The following is a 16,363-nucleotide window of genomic DNA, read 5'->3' on the forward strand; positions in this document are numbered from 1 at the left end:
ATTCACTTGACTTCTTCATGCTTAGTCATAAAATAACTGACCTTTAAAACTGAATATTAAAGCAAATTGAAAGCATATTTTATTTGGTTTTGAATTACTTTCCCCAGAAAGGCCACCAGCTGACTCAAGGCTATATTTGAGAAAGCCATTTTCTGTACTAGCTGCGCACTTCTCTGCTGTGGAACCATACCAAAGCAGACCAAGGAGAGGTGAGAAGGGGATCGGAGGGGAGAGGAGAGTCTCAGCTGACCCCAGAGAGAGGCAGGATTCCCACTGTTGGAGCTTCTGACAAGCAGTAACACATGCAAATACCACCACCCACGCAGAGCCTCTATACAGCTGGCCACAGCTCTCCACACACACAGACACACACTCACACTCACTCACACTCACACTCACAGGCCTGTGGGACATCCCAGCTGAGCATATGAGGATGTTTTTCGACCAAAAGAGAACGCGTTCTGACGTTTTGAACCTTGGTGCTGTCTAGTGAACCAGGCCGCATTTCCACCAGTTTAGAACAGCACCAAGGATGCGTCATCAACAATAGGTGTTGCATGCAAAACAAAAGTTAATTAGAGCCATAAACAGGAGGATTATATGACAGCTGTTCTGTAAAAAACAGCACAACAGAAATGAGCAGTGTATGCAGCGTATAAAGCGTAGTGCTAGTGGGCTAGTTTTGTTTATATGGAGTGTATGAAGCGTAGTGCTAGTTGACTAGTTTTGTTTCTATGGAGGGAAAACTCTGCTTTTAGCCTCCTCCCTCTGAACGGGACGATGACACTCCCACCCTTTTTTGGTTCCAGCTCCGAACCAAAGTGCCACGTTCGGAACCAGTTTTTGTCGGTGGAAAAAGGCTAAGAGAGACCTGCTGGTGCCAACTCTGCTTCCCAGACCCGTCAGGAGAACCTGTAGCACCATCAGGAGGCTCTGTAGCACTCGAATAAGGGTTAAGATCAGAGCAGAAGTTTGTGTGCGCGTACGCGTGCGTGTGTATGTGTGTGAGTTTGTGCGTATTTGCTTGTGTGTGTGTGCATGTGTACCTGTGTGTGTGTGTGTGTGTGTGTGTGTGTGTGTGTATGAGTGAGTGTGTGAGGGGGGCTCCCTGTCCGGCCCTGACGGCTCGGTCACGCCAGCCTGCTAGCCTGACCTGCAGAGTGATGGATTAGGGTCAAAGGTCACCGTGCAGCTTTGGGTTCCCCAGCTCCCGGAAGTCTCCAGAACATGAGCTCTGGGCCTCGACCACGGAATTCCTATGGAGTGCAGGAGGAGAGAGAGAGAGAGAGAGAGAGAGAGAGAGAGAGAGAGAGAGAGAGAGAGAGAGAGAGAGAGAGAGAGAGGAAGGAGAGAGAGAGAAGGAGAGAGGGAGAGAGAAGGAGAGAGAGAGAGAGGGGCGAGGGAAGAGGAGGGAGGGAGAGAGAGAAAGAGAGGGGGTGAGAGGAAGAGAGAAAGGGAGAGAGGGAGAGAGAGGGAGGGAGAGAGGGAAAGGGAGAGAACTTTATGGAGGGGGGCTGGTGTGTGCTTATAGTACATTATCTAAATGTGTGTGTGTGCTTATACATTATCTAAATGTGAGTGTGTGCTTATAGTACATTATCTAAACGTGTGTGTGTGTGTGTGTGTGTGCTTATAGTACATTATCTAAATGTGTGTGTGTGTGGGGGGGATGTTTGGTCTAAGTGTGTGTGGTTTGAATATGTGGCTTTCAGAGAGAAATTAAATGCATTTAGCCTGTTATGAGGTCAGTGGAATCACCTGCTGTCAACTAACTCAGCCTTCAAAAAAAAGGTGTGTGTGTGGATATGGATGTGTGTGTGTGTGTGTGTGTGGATGTGTGTGTGCGCGTGTGTGTGTGAATGTTTCCATGTTTGGAAGTGTGTCACTTATGCTGGCAGTTGTGAGTGATCTGTCGACACACTGAGTACTAATGTGTGTTGAGAGGGTGTTATGGTGTTTCTGTGTTAAGCGTGTTTTGTTTATTTGATGGTGTGTACAGTATGTGTTTAGTGAGTGTGTGTGTGTGGTGGGACAGTGGCTGTGAATGAAATGTGTGTGTGTATCTGTGTACAGGGACAAAATACATCAAAATGTATTTTAAAATAAAATATCAAATACCCTAATTTTAAGTGAATCAAAATAAAATGCTATATTTTTGTATTTTGAAAATACTAAAAATACTCGTTAAAAGGAGCATGACTTTGCAAACCTTCCATATCTGTCAATTTAATCTATCCCTTGATCAGTGCACTGACTCTGTTGATTAAGTGGACAGTGTTTGAGAGCAACAGCTTTTTCTGCCTACGAGACATGCTATAACCTGCAAACAGTCAACAGACCAACTATGCTGACCTGCCTGTTACATCTCATAGCCTGAATACTGCATCAGAGATGAACTCAAAAAGTCACAACTGAACGTGTCAAGTGGTACAACTAACCACCGAAATTATTGAGAGTCACAGAAAGTGGGCTTAAATCAACCTAATGCAGGTCTATTACCTTAAAATAACAACTTAAAATCAACCCAATGCAGTTCTATTACCTTAAAATATTGGCTTCAAACTCATGGTACACTGACATAATACGGAGAAGGAAGTCCAAAATGCTTGATATTGCACTGTTAGCGATTTTCCACCGACAGGGAACCGGTTCTGTTCCCGTTGACGAACCAACATTTGAATCATTTGGAGCATTTCAGCCAAACAAAAAACAGTTTGGATCGTGGCACTTTCGTTTAGAGCTGGAACCAAAATATAGTTTTTTTTCCCTGCGACCCCGAGTGGGTGTGTCATTCTACCATTCAGAGGGGAGAAGGCTAAAAGCTGGAGTTTTCCCTCCTCATCAACTGTTGCCATGAGTACACAAAACTAGACAACTAGCTCTACACTGCAGACATTAACACTACACTGCAGACATTAACTAGCATTTTACACAGCTGGTTAACACTACACTGCAGACATTAACTAGCATTTTACACAGCTAATTTTTGCCGTTAGCAAACTGTCATATCATCTTCCTGCTTTTGCATCTCATTACCTTTTCTTTATGCAGCACCCTGTTGATGACACATCAATGGTTCGGTTCTAAACTGGTGGAAATGCTGGTTCATTAAAGATTCAAGGGATTCTGAACGGAACCGGTTCAAGAACGTGTTCTCTGTTGGTTGAAAAACGTCCTGTATAAAGCAGTTGATCAGGTAGGATCATGGCGCTTTTAGTTGGTTTTAACTAACTGGGTACCGTGTAAGCGTTAAATAGGGTAATATTGATGCCAAGGGGCATTAATATGGCCAAAAATATTTTTCATTGTGTTGTGTGGCCCATACCCTCACTAGTGCCCCCATACTCCCACTAGTGCCCCATACCCTCACTAGTGCCCCATACCCTAACTAGTGCCCCCATACCCTCATTAGTGCCCCATGCCCTCACTAGTGCCCCCATACCCTCACTAATGCCCCATACTCTCACTAGTGCCCCCATGCCCTCACTAGTGCCCCATACCCTCATTAGTGCCCCATACTCTCACTAGTGCCCCATACCCTCACTAGTGCCCAATACCCTCACTAGTGCCCTGCACTATGCTGTGCTGTATTCTAAAGGTCCCAGACTGCAAGGGCATCAGTTCCTGCTGGGACCCACCTGCCTGCCTAACAGAACCCTAGTGACAAAGTCACCCTGTCCCCAGACACACACACACACACACACACAGACACACAGACACACACCCCACATACACGCACTACGCCTTTACACAGATAAGAAAGAACCCCTGCGACAAAGTCATCACACAGTTATTACACACACACACACATACACCATTGAGTGACCTTTACAGTCATACACACACACACACACACACACACACTACTACACCATCATACACCACAAACACATACACTATACTCCATTACAGACGTTCACCCACTACACATCAACATATTTATGTCCAAACCGCACACACACCTAAAAACAAATCAAACTTGATCAACTGTACTCAAATGACCTGGGCGTGAGTTAGACATGGTTCCAGTGTTAACTCCCCTCCCTTCCAGTGTGCAAATCAACTCTCAGCACAGTTCCTCACAAGTCACCTCTAGTTCTCTGGCCCTGTTTGCGCTGATGTGTGTGCATGTGTGTGTGTGTGTTTGTCGCCTCATGTTTGCAGTTTGCAGCGTGACTGTAATATGAGCAGTGTGAGTATGTTTGTAGCAGTGGTGTGTTTCTGGTGTAAATGTAGCATCGGTATGTGTGAGTGTGTGTGTGCTGAGTGTGTGTTTCCTGCCTTACTTGGCCCAGGCGAGGGCGACGGAGAGGGAGTTAAGTCTTTCAGAGAAGAACAACGTAGTCACAGGAAGTGCGTCATAACAAAGGGACACCAGACCCTATTGGGAACAGCTGTACTGCAGGCAAAGATGGTTGATTACGAAGATACTTCCTGAGAGGATATTTCCTGTCCCCGGAAATGTATCCAAATAGGGTAGCAGTAGTACACGCCCCGCACGAGGGGGGGCCACTATCCCTCATTTATGCAGTGATAGGGCTCCCTTTTTAACATTGAGGTCTATGGCAGAATCCAAGAATTTCCCAGAATTTGTCAAAGCCTTATTTTTCTGAGCAATGGATCCACATTTCGGACACGGTATCATGATCTCCAAACCCTCCTCCCCATTTTAGGAGAATGTCGTGACAGTATGACCCTCCAGTCAGGAGAAAATCAACATTAATGAAGGTGTACACCAAGTTTGTTTTGTACTCCGGCTTCTGTCTGGCGTGGAACCGAGGCGGTCAAACGCCAGTCATACTTCAGTGACACGCCCCTGTGCAGGCGGGAACTGAACCAGAGCCCGTCTCTGAACTACACTTTGCCCTTATAGACATGAACTAGGACGACCCATCTTGCTACGCATTAATTATCTTTGCTGCAGGCTTGGAGAGGAGAGAAAGTGCATCATAACAAAGGGACACCAGACCCTATTGGGAGCAGCTGTACTGCAGGCTTGGAGAGGGAGTTAGAAAATGAAGCCAAAAACTACAAGCTTCCCATGCTGCTTCCTTATGTTGGAATGTGCAAAAATGTACAAAAATCAAAAGGATGCCTTCTTGTATGTGATTTCTGCAACAGAGGTACTGAAGACGATTTGATCTTCTGTTATGTTATGCTGTAGGGTAGACTGATGACACACATGTACAGCCAACTCTTATACTAAAAAATACTAAATTGATGTGCTATAATGCTGACCTACTCAATGTATCTCAACAATAATTTAATAAAACAACATCATAGTCATTTATTTCATCATCATTTCCCGTGCGTCATGTCAGCTGGTGTGTCCGGGGCGTTTTTAGCTCCTCCCAGCTGACACTGGCAAGTCGCGTTTCCAGTCAGGCGCAATCGATTATTTCAAATGAGTAAATAAATACAAATTACTAATAATAATAAAAAAAGGTTGATGCCGAATGAGTCCCGTAGACAGTACAAAAAAAAAGATTCCCAGCTGTATTATGGACTGGACAGAAACACACTTCCTGTATAACGTGTTTGACGCACTTCCTAAAGACATCAAACATCTCTTTTCATGCCACCTCTCTTGTCGGTCCTCTGTCCTCCAGCTCGTGCCCTGGAAATCGTTCAAAGTCAAAGTCAAAGTCAAAGTCAAAGTCAGCTTTATTGTCAATTTCTTCACATGTTCCAGACATACAAAGAGATCGAAATTACGTTTCTCACTATCCCACGGTGAAGACAAGACATATTTGACCAATTTTAAGTCCATGAACAAACATAACATTCAAGTAAACAAAAAAGTAAGTAAATAAGTAAATAAGAGGGCACATATAATAATGAAAAATAAGAGCAGCAAAATTTTGTCCAAATTGTGCATAGACAGTCAATAAAATACTAGTGCAAATACTGTAAAATACTATAAAATACTGTTTGACCTAAGTAATAAAGAAAGTGGCATAGTGGTGCAAGTTATGTAAGAGCAGCAGAAGTGTTGTGTTTTCAGGACAACAACACCAAGTTGTAAAGTGTACAAGTGTGCAAGTGTTCAAGTGTGCAGGTGGAGTAGTGCAGGCGGCCATTGTGGGTCCAATGTCCAGGATGTTATGTAGCTGAGGGTGGAGGGGGGAGAGGAGGGAGAGAGTTCAGCATCCTTACAAAGTTCGGCGTCATCGAGGACATCTCATTTGTCTAATTGTAACCAGAGGAGGTGAGACCGAGGAGAGAAGAGAGAGGAGGGAGGAGAGGAGAGGAGAGAGGAGAGAGGGTCAATGCGCGAGGAAACACGAGAGCATCCTATGCTGAAGCGTTTTCAGTCGAAATTGTGCGATCATTGGTCCAAACTACCAAGGAGAAAAGTTCCCTCCCACGTCTGTCAACTTTCAGTTTCAAACAAGTTCGTAGCGATTTATTAGCGACAATAAATGAGTAGATAGACCAAGAAAAGATCTTTATATTCTGAAATTATCATGAACTACCATGCACACTTAAACAAAAAATGATGCCTGTTTTGTTCATGCGTTGTATTTAAATAAGTATTCTTTCATGTCTCTAGAGCTATCATGCATTACTTCATTATCAGGGTCAACAGATACTCCATGTTCATATGATATTTGTAGGCTTTGGTAGAAGTTTATATTCTCTGCAATATGTGTGTAACAATGGTCTGTTTATTCTAGTCTAAATTCTAAGTGATGCTTTGCCGCATCATCAGTAATTGACGTCTCTTAAAAGTGATGCGGGACATCTCATTTCTCATATAGATCTCGCCTTGACTCCTCCATCCTCCTTACATTCCTTCCTTGTTTCCTTCACAAAATGAATTAGAAGGAGGGGCTAGGACAGGAGGAAGGGAGGGAGGAAGGGAGGGAGGAAGGGAGGGAGAACAGAAAGAGAAGTGAGATGCACCCTGAAAGCTCTACTGGGGAGATGTCTGCTGGATTTCATTGAGGATAGCGCTGCACAGCTCACCGCTGCCCCCGATGGCTTCTGCAGGTATTACTGCTCCTGGGACCCCAGCACAGGAAGCGGTGGTGTTGGGGTGGAGTGAGATCAGGTCTCTGCAGCTCTGATTGGTGGATGAGCAGAGAGGCTCCATTGAGGCTTCATAGCGGGCATCACAGTGACCAGCGGCACGCTGCAGACTCTCTATTGGCTGCTTTAATTTGGCAGCGGCACGCTACAGACTCTCTATTGGCTGCTTTAATTTGGTGGCGGCACGCTGCAGACTCTCTATTGGCTGCTTTAATTTGGCAGCGGCACGCTACAGACTCTCTATTAGCTGCTTTACTTTGGCGGCGGAATGGTTGGTCCCACCAGAGAGGCACTAGTGACAAAGCAGTGTTCACAAGTGCTTTGAGGTGTTGAGTCTCTGTCAGATAGTATTCAATCATAATACATCCTGAAACATTTGTTCATGATCAAATTCATCACACACACACAAACACACACACACCTTAGGCGCTCTCACCCTAACAGGTAACACACACGCAACTAGAGAGATGAGGTAAGCTGTGAAGCTGCCTCAGAGACCATCAGAGCTATACTGGGGAATCGCTGATGATCGGAAAAACTGACCTTGCCCGTCAGATGCCCCGCGGAGCATTCCCTGCCTGCTGAAAATGATCAACAACACCATCCCACACCTATAAAACACATTCCGCTGTTAATCAACCATTCATGTTCCAGGGCTCCCCAAATCACATTCCGCTGTTAATCAACCATTCATGTTGCAGGGCTCCCCAAATCACATTCCACAGTCAATCAGTCATTTATGTTCCAGGGCTCCCCAATATTGTTCCAGGGCTCCCCTAAACATATTCCAGTGTTAATCAACCCTTCACGTTCCAGGGCTCCCCTAAACACATTCCACTGTTAATCAATCATTCACGTTCCAGGGCTCCCCTAAACATATTCCAGTGTTAATCAATCATTCATGTTCCTCCCTGGTCCATATCACGGCGCCTGGTCCAAACACATGCTCCGTGGGACAGCACACATCCAAACACTCACACACAGCTTAAAAGAGGGAGTCGCATGGCAACCAGGCCCGGCGACACAAATAGAACCAGCTCTGTGCTCTGCGCTCTGGGTCACTCTGCGCTCTGGGTCACTCTGCGCTCTGGGTCTGGGTCACTCTGCGCTCTGGGTCTGGGTCACTCTGCACTCAGGGTCACACTGCTGGTCTGACTAGCTCCCTGCAGCTCTGTCTGACGGGCAAGAGGTGTTTCCTCAAATAAGAACTACAGAAGAGGATGGGGCAGTTTATCAGTACGGAGTACCTCAAGTTTTAGATTAGATGAGATTAGATTCAACTTTTTTTGTCATTGTGCAGAGTACAAGTACAGAGACCACGAAATACAGTTTGCGTCTAACCAGAAGTGCAAGAAAGCACTGTAGTATATAAAATAGTGCAGTGTAGACAGTAGTATACAGTTGGTTTACAGAAGGCGGTTTACAGAAGGTGTAATAGCAGTTACCTTATAAGAGCAGAATAAATATGGCTATGTAGTATGAACAATGTATGAACAACATGTACAGATATGTGCAATGTATAGCAGTAACATTATAAGAGTAAGAATCATATGCAGTGTATTAACATAATATATTACAAGAAAAAAAGTAAATATGGATATTCAGTATGAACCATATAGATATGTACAGTATGTACAGCTATGCGCAGTGTGGTAACAGTACCATTGCAGTGCAGAAACAGTAACATTATAAGAGTAGTAAGAATAAGTGTATGTGCAGGATGAATAGTATGTAGAGCAGTAGAATATGGCTCTATATGTACGAACTGGACAAGAGGATGCAGTTCATAATTCTGCATTCACAGCTCAGCTTGAGTTTATCCTGCATTTTTCACTGAATTTTACAATAAAATAACACATAATGTGTTGCACCAAATGTCCTATGTTTGTTTTCCTTTAAAGATGGAGTGTGTAGCTTTTGAGGGCATCTAGTGGTGAGGTTGCACAATTACAACCAGCCACGTACCCTTCAAGACCGTCTCTAGAGACAGTGTTCTACTTTGTCCACTCTGGGCTTCCATGCAAAACATGGTAGCACAGGTGGACTGTGGAAGAGGACCTGGTCCCTGCGTAGATGTGAAGGACTGACCTAATGAAAACTCAGTGATTCATAACAACACACCAACCAATCCTGCCATTAATATCATAATCCAAATCCTGCCATTAATACTATAATCCAAATCCTGCCATTAATCCATCTCTGCTCATTAATACCATAATTAATCTCTGCTCAGTGAGCCCATACATCCAACACATTGGTATATACTGTACATATTAATAAAACATTGCACAATGTCAACTAATTATGGGAGTTTGAAGTTAGGGTGAAAGTCGTTTATGTTTGCTGAGAGAGAAGTTGAGTGCAAAATAACCTGAAGTAAATGTGTACTCTGTGTGAAATGCATCCTGGGATAGTTGACCTCCCAGGTCCACGAGACCACTGCTGATGCCTCCTTAGGGAGTGGACGAGGGAAGGAAGGAGTAAACAGGAGGCATGAACATGTGACCTGAACTTGGCTGGTGAAACCTTTAAATGAAAGCAGTATTGTAGACTGTGACTGATGATGGCATTCCACAAGTCCATGGGAACGCAAGTACAGAGAAAAAGGACGCATGACTGTGATGATGTGTCATGATGTAATCATCATGGTGTCCTCTATGGTAAAGTGGGTTGGTCATCTTTGACAGAGAGGAGACATAATCATTGGTATCTGTTTCTTTACAAATGTATTGTTGGGAAATTACCAGGTTATATTTTAAACATGCATGTTTTCTGGAATTCTGGTCCCTATCAGACCAGATCAAATGACTGTTTGATGCTCAAAATTCCTTGTATCCATTCTGAGTTGGGAAAGTCGGCCTTTTGTTATGGTGTCCCTACTTCCTGGAATAATCTTCAATGTAATATAAAAATGAACTCTCTACTTTCTTATAATCAATTCAGATCTGTAATCACAAACCTTCCTGTCAAGTTGTAAATGTTAATTCATTATTATTATTTTATTATTTTGTTTTATTTATAGGCTTAAGCCTGTACTTTCTTTGTTACTGTAATCTTGGCTTCACTGAAAATGAGGACTACCCCCAATGAACCTCCGAGAATAAATAAAGGTTGAATGAGTGAGAATGAATGAATGAATGAATGAATGAATGAAGGTGTGGTCTTACATCAAGAGAGACATCCATCATGACAATGCTCACAACAGAACCCATTGGACCACAATGCACTACACATTGACCTCAAACAAAACTCTAGACTAGCTATCTAGTCTAGCATTCTCAACTCATAGATTCATCTAGAGTAGCATACTAAAACTTACAGATCTTAAACTCACAGGTTAGCCTAGCAGATTTAGCTGTTGTGATTTAGTGGCATGTGAAGTCTGGCTTGGTGCATTGTCTGAACAAAACTGTTAGTTCAACCTCCACAACATTTAGTCATTTGTGCACATCATAGTAGCAATTTCTCCTTCCTCCTTCCATCCTGCGTTTGGACATGTATCAGTTGCTTTTCATACAATCTGCTGTTTTATAACATTATCATTTGCTTATGTCATGTTAGTCAAAATTAACTATACTTATGGATGCTGAATAGTCGTTCCCAATAAAACTTATAGTCTTCATTTCATTGCTTGAGTCATTACATACAAAATTGTTATCAAATTCTGTCACAATGCTGTAGAATTGCACATACAGTAAAAGAGCACATACAGTAAAAATGTGAAACGTACGAATTCAGTGTCTTGTACTCACTTACTCCCCTAACTACAGCAATGTGTAACTAGTTACATTACATTGCATTTGGCCTAGTTTTCAAATGGCTGTACAAGTAGTATATAGTGCTGTCTTGAGCATGTTCAGGTAGTGTCACCGACATTTTGCATTGGAAAACATTGCGAGAATAGGCTACACTGTCACAATGAAAACATGACAAAGCCATTTGACTATCTTGTTCATAAACGATGGTGTCAAGACTTCTCATTTTGATGACGCTGGCCGTTTCATTGACATGAATAGCCTACTTGCTTTTGAGAAATGGACAATCCATTTTGAGCAAGTGACATGCTTTTGCAGGTTATCCATTAGGTTTTGCAGTTTGCACTAATTGTTTTGAGAAATGCACTGACTGCTGTGCAAATGTTAATAGTGATGTGACAAAGCACCAAAGCGACTGAGAAAAACTAACACCAGAAGAGCACTTCAGAGAAGGTAGAACGGAAGCCTGTAAGCTAGCGGGTGTGATGTCACGTTAAGAACCACAACAAATCTAAAAACGGTGAAAGACGGAAAACTGCCAGGTCAACGACGCAGAAAGTCTGAGGGGTGCGTCTTACCGGTGAAGTGAAGAGCTCTTGTGACGAACGAGGGGGTAGGATGCTCCGAACTACAGCCATGGAAGCAACACAAGACACCTGCATGGTTTTGCGCCGGCGCGATTGGGGCCCGGCTTTCAGCTCGAGGAAGACATGCCAGAGATGGAGCCGAGTTGAAGTAAGAGCAGTTGGGAGATGTGAAGTGGAACTAAAGCTCCGGGCACAACCCTCGTGTGCTGCAGGCATTTTAATGAAAGGGGTTATAGACCACAGCCTGAGCGCACATGACCGCACGGAGCCAATGGCAGCGCTGGAAGACTCGTAAAGCTCTGCAGCAGGAGAAGTGAAATGTAGCTCTCGCATATTTATGGCCGTGCTGGCCTCTGAAGAATGGACAGGTCAAGGTTTCAGTCGTTTATCTCCGCGGGTTGATGAATACCAAATGAGCTTCCCTTCACTGGCGTCTGAGACCGACTTCACAACACAGGCCGAGGAGCCCGAGGGGGACCAGAGGCCGCTGACTGCTGAGATTTCGGGAATTCTGGTAACTTTCATCTGTCGCTTCTGACCAGACGTGATAAAACAATGTTATAGTGTTACATCGGTTATGGAATTGTAGTGATATCTGGACTAGAGAAAACCGTCACACGCCCAGACCAAACCAGGCGTCTCCAGTAATACAAAACCCAATCCCATCATCCAGTCTTCTCAGGCGTCTTAATCATAGGGAGTATTTTCACACGGAACGGTGTCGCCACCTTCTGGTTATAGGGTGTACTCACGTAATTAAGGAAATTCTAGATGTAAATACATGCTTAATTTGTACAGAATCCACTATATATCAAGAAAAACTCTTTTGTGGCGTTTGAATTTCAAAATCAAAATTAAATCAAAGTGTTGACTATACAAGGACACGTAGAATCTAGAATTCACTGTCTAAAAACAGACACCATTGAACTCCTTCTTTCCTTGGCCTTTTGAAAACAGCAAAGCGTCAAAAGGATGCTCCGCAACAGGACTTTCTAATTGTAGTTGGACGGTAATAAAGTCATTAACGTAGAGAAACCAGACAGTGAGACAGCGCGTGGTTTATGGAACCGTCTGGGCTCTAGCCTTTGAAGGCTAACCCATTTGCGTCAGACCTCAACAAAACAAGCCACAGCCGGGCTTCTTTTTTCTCCTCACTCTCTTTGTGTGTGTGTGTGTGTGTGTGTGTGTGTGTGTGTGTGTGTGAGAGAAAGAGAGAGAGAGAGAACTAGTGGGTAGCAGAGAGCTATCTTTTGCTGGGTTCTAATAAGCTTTCCCGGCCTGTGTTTGCGGCACACCACCGTATCTGTAATTGCGGCGGCTGGCTGTGGAACTGGGTTATTATATTGATATATTGATACTCAGGCGGGGCGTCCAAAACGCGGCACCGCGTCCGCATTCGCGCGCTTTGCACCCTATAAACAGTTAGAGCCGTGATCGGGCTTTATTGCAGCACGGCTACCAATATCGTCTTCCCGCCCCATATAGTACGCTCTACCGTTTCAGAGCCTTCGCATATCTTCGCAACCATCTACTGTGGTTGAGAAATTACTATTTGGCAACTAAGCCTACCGACACTACACATAATTAAATGACATTGCGAAGGCACCGCAAGATCAAACTTCTACACGATGAAAACATTTGTTTCAACTAAACGAATCTTTCATTTAATCTTTCGGAACGAAACCGTCTGCAAGGTTCTGCGACTCGAAATGATTGTGATTTAGATTTTCATCACAAGTGGAAAACAGGACGAGGGTGGAGGGAGGATTGCGGAAGACCTGGATTAATTATTCTGCTGGGCTATTCATTTTTTATTATCATTTATCGATAGTCATGAAGCGAAAAAGCATGAAATTACCTCTAATTTGTTTTCCTAGACACGTTTTAATTAATCCCAAATGTATCCATTTGTACCCAAAATTATTGCAACATTTAATTAAATGACTGTATTTCTGTTCATTGGAAAAAGAGGATTGCAAGTCGTCGCTTTATTTACAGTGATCATTTTATTTCGTTTTCTTTTTTTCCAATAACTGACCTTTGCCTTAAGTCAAAATAACATTAATTCAATGAGGTACTTTCTATGTGTCCAGTGCTATACGCTTTAAAAAATCTCACAGAATTGAAGTTCTGCCTCAATACAAAAACATGTAAATTCAAACTCACAAAGTCAGTCCTCAACATTTCTTCGAGACTTTTGATGCAAGTAGGTAGTTAGAAAACATAGGTAGTCAACACATAACACCAAATCACAAAACTACACAGAAAAGACAATAAGGGCAAACGAACATGCAGTAAACAGCATTAAATAGAGACCATGTCGCTACACTCCCTGAACACAAGAACGGAAATACTCAACCAAGTCATTGGCTGATGGGAAACGGAAAAGACAAACATTAAACGCTATAAAAACAGCAGCTACCAGAGATCACGTAACGGATATCCACAGAAAGCCTGTGCGCAAAAACACCAACACACCAATCAATGACCCCCGTGGCCCAGGAAACGTTAGCCCGGCCTATAGGACCTTAGACCTTAACACCACCGTACATTTCACGGTGCGGGAGAACTCGACATTTCGGTAAGAGCTAAGCTGTCCACAGTCCCAAACGGCTCTCGCTCTCTCTGTCTCTCTCACTCTGTCTGTCTGTCTGTCTGTCCATCTGCTCTCCATTGGCTCAGTGGTGTTTAGGTCGTTCTTTATTACACTTCTTCATCTTCATTCGGCGGTTTTGGAACCAGATTTTCACCTGCCTCTCAGTGAGGTTGAGCACCCGCGCCACCTCGTACCTGCGGTCACGGGAGAGGTACATGTTAAAGAGGAACTCCTTCTCCAGCTCGAGCGTCTGGTGCTTGGAGTACGGGCAGCGCTTTTTCCGGGTCGAGCTCGCATGGAGCCAGTTGGACGCGGGGTTATCTGCAAGAGCAGGAGGAAATAGTTATTTTAGCCATGCGCTCAGCTCACAGTATTTTATATTAAGGCACAGCAACTGCAAAACGATTATTATTATTATTATTATTATTATTATTATTATTATTATTATATTAACATGCACCATTTCATTTTTTCCTATTCGAGTCTGGTAAGCCTAAATGGTAGGTCAACCAGCAGCCTATAGGCCCACAGGGGCCTCCTAATCACCCTCCAAAATCAAGACCGACATTTTTTAATCATTTCTCTGTAATACAATAATAGAATAACTTTCTCTATAATATACTACAAATATCTTTCCTTGTGATATGCTTGTAATATATTGTACACTTATATTTACTGAATGCGTTTAAAACGAAAACGATTTTGGTTAGATATTTGTTTTAAAGTAATATTTTACTCAACGAATACATTACATGTTTAATTAGTGACTAATTGTAGTTTTAGATAACCTCTTTGACTGGGGGTTCATGGACACTTAAAATCGAATATGCGGCAAATACTTGCAGCGAAATAAGACTTGTGCTGTTTTATGTTGTCGCTACACACATCTAGTTAAGCCTCGCGCAGCGTGACGCCGCTACTTCGGCCTGTGGATTTCATAAACAACCGTCCGCGGCCTCCTCTCAATCCATCCCATCCGTTCAGTCATAATTTCTATTTCATTACAAATTATATTTCTTTATTTTTCTTACAGATTATATTTCTAGGAACCTAAATGTCAGTGATATTTGTTGCTACATCACTATTGGATCCCTCGAGTGCGCGTGGGACTTACTTGGCTCGACATCTGGCTTCTCGTCAGCTGCAGTGGCACTTTTCTCGGCGTTGCTCTGGGGAAAACCGGACGCGGTGTTGCGCTGCGTCTCTTGCTCTGCTATACAACTGTCTTCGTCGATGTCCGCGACCAGCGTCGGTGGTTCCAGAGTGGTGCAGCCGTTGCCACCCGACAGAGGCTCCGGTTTAATCTCGTGATGCACGTTCGTGGCCAATCCCGAGTATGACAGCGGTGCAGATACCGGTTCCAGGGTCCAGGCGCGCAGAGCCATTCCGTCGCCTTCCCCCGTCGGGCATGGCTGGTGTGCGTAGGGATGATACGCGCTCGAGGAGGCGCGGAGCGCTGGATCAGCAACTGAACTCCACGGTGCCCCGAAAATGGCAGATTTGGTCTGAAAGGGGCACTGTTCCTGGTCGCCATACTCGGGAAGCGCGAGCTCTCTCGTCTGGTGCAAAGCAGCTCCCGAGGAATATCTGGATGCCAAATGATCATCAGTCTCGTGCGTAATGTGCGTATCAGCGTAGTAACTCAGTGTCCCTAATGTCGACATCACAAAGCATCTAAAATCCGCCGCAACCGGGCGTACACACCCACTGTAAAACGCACACAAAGGCGGAATCCGCAGAAATCAAGTAACTCCTTGACTTCACTGTGAACTACGGACCTCTAATAAGTTGAATGAAGACTGGGACGGGATTGGACGCCACGGTCACGTGACAATGAGGCAGAACAATGCGGGGCAGTGGAAGCCTGGTGCACCACTGCAAATGGCCACCATTTTACAAGTCATCTTTTAATAGCAAAGCCATACGCTTTTATGACGGAGGATGTCGTTTTATACATACTGTTAGGTTTATGCAATCAGATGTCAACGTCGCTTTGATTGCTGGATCTTAAACACAGCTTGTGGGAGCTATTTGATTGTTAAAATGGTTTAGACATGACATGAGTAGCCTATACATTGTTATTAGGCCGCCTCATGTAGATGAATGATTGACATGTGGTATAAAATGGCAATTCATAAATTCGTAAAATTCTTACACTACACGTAAAATATTCCATAATGTTTGCATTTCCCTACAGTTTACGTGTATAGACAGAAAGAAGATATATTATACAAATAGGCTACACAGCTGTGAAGTACAGGGGTCGGCTTATATAATAATAATAATAATAATAATAATTATAATAATAATAATAATAATTGCTATGAATTTTAGTGAGCGGTTGAAGATATCAAACCTGTGTAAATATGACATTGCCCACTAACTTCCAAATA

General features: G+C 43.6%; 1 protein-coding gene across 2 annotated transcripts; it reads right to left on the minus strand.

Annotated features, from left to right (window-relative positions):
- Positions 1 to 790: 790 nt before the first annotated feature.
- Positions 791 to 16,055, minus strand: hoxa9b (homeobox A9b). Of its 2 annotated transcripts, none has more exons than XM_048260926.1 (2): positions 15,085 to 16,055; positions 791 to 1,256 (listed from the first exon to the last, which is right to left on the minus strand). In XM_048260926.1, exons 1-2 carry the CDS (start codon positions 15,632 to 15,634, stop codon positions 1,144 to 1,146), a joined length of 663 nt encoding a protein of 220 aa, XP_048116883.1. In that variant the 5' UTR covers positions 15,635 to 16,055; the 3' UTR covers positions 791 to 1,143. The 2 variants fall into 2 exon arrangements, with proteins under 2 accessions (XP_048116883.1, XP_048116882.1); XM_048260925.1 differs by lacking the exon at positions 791 to 1,256 and adding an exon at positions 13,362 to 14,291 and having other exon boundaries at positions 15,085 to 16,048.
- Positions 16,056 to 16,363: the final 308 nt, after the last annotated feature.

The sequence above is a fragment of the Alosa alosa genome, chromosome 13, assembly GCF_017589495.1.
Source record: "Alosa alosa isolate M-15738 ecotype Scorff River chromosome 13, AALO_Geno_1.1, whole genome shotgun sequence".
Classification (NCBI taxonomy): Eukaryota; Metazoa; Chordata; class Actinopteri; order Clupeiformes; family Clupeidae; genus Alosa; species Alosa alosa.

Excerpts from the sequence above, each read along its gene's own strand:
- hoxa9b (XM_048260925.1), bottom strand. The coding sequence starts at position 15,634 with ATGTCGACATTAGGGACACTGAGTTACTACGCTGATACGCACATTACG. Across the intron at positions 14,292-15,084 it reads GAAGCCAGATGTCGAGCCAA|ATAACCCCGCGTCCAACTGG; the intron begins GTAAGTCCCACG and ends CTGCTCTTGCAG.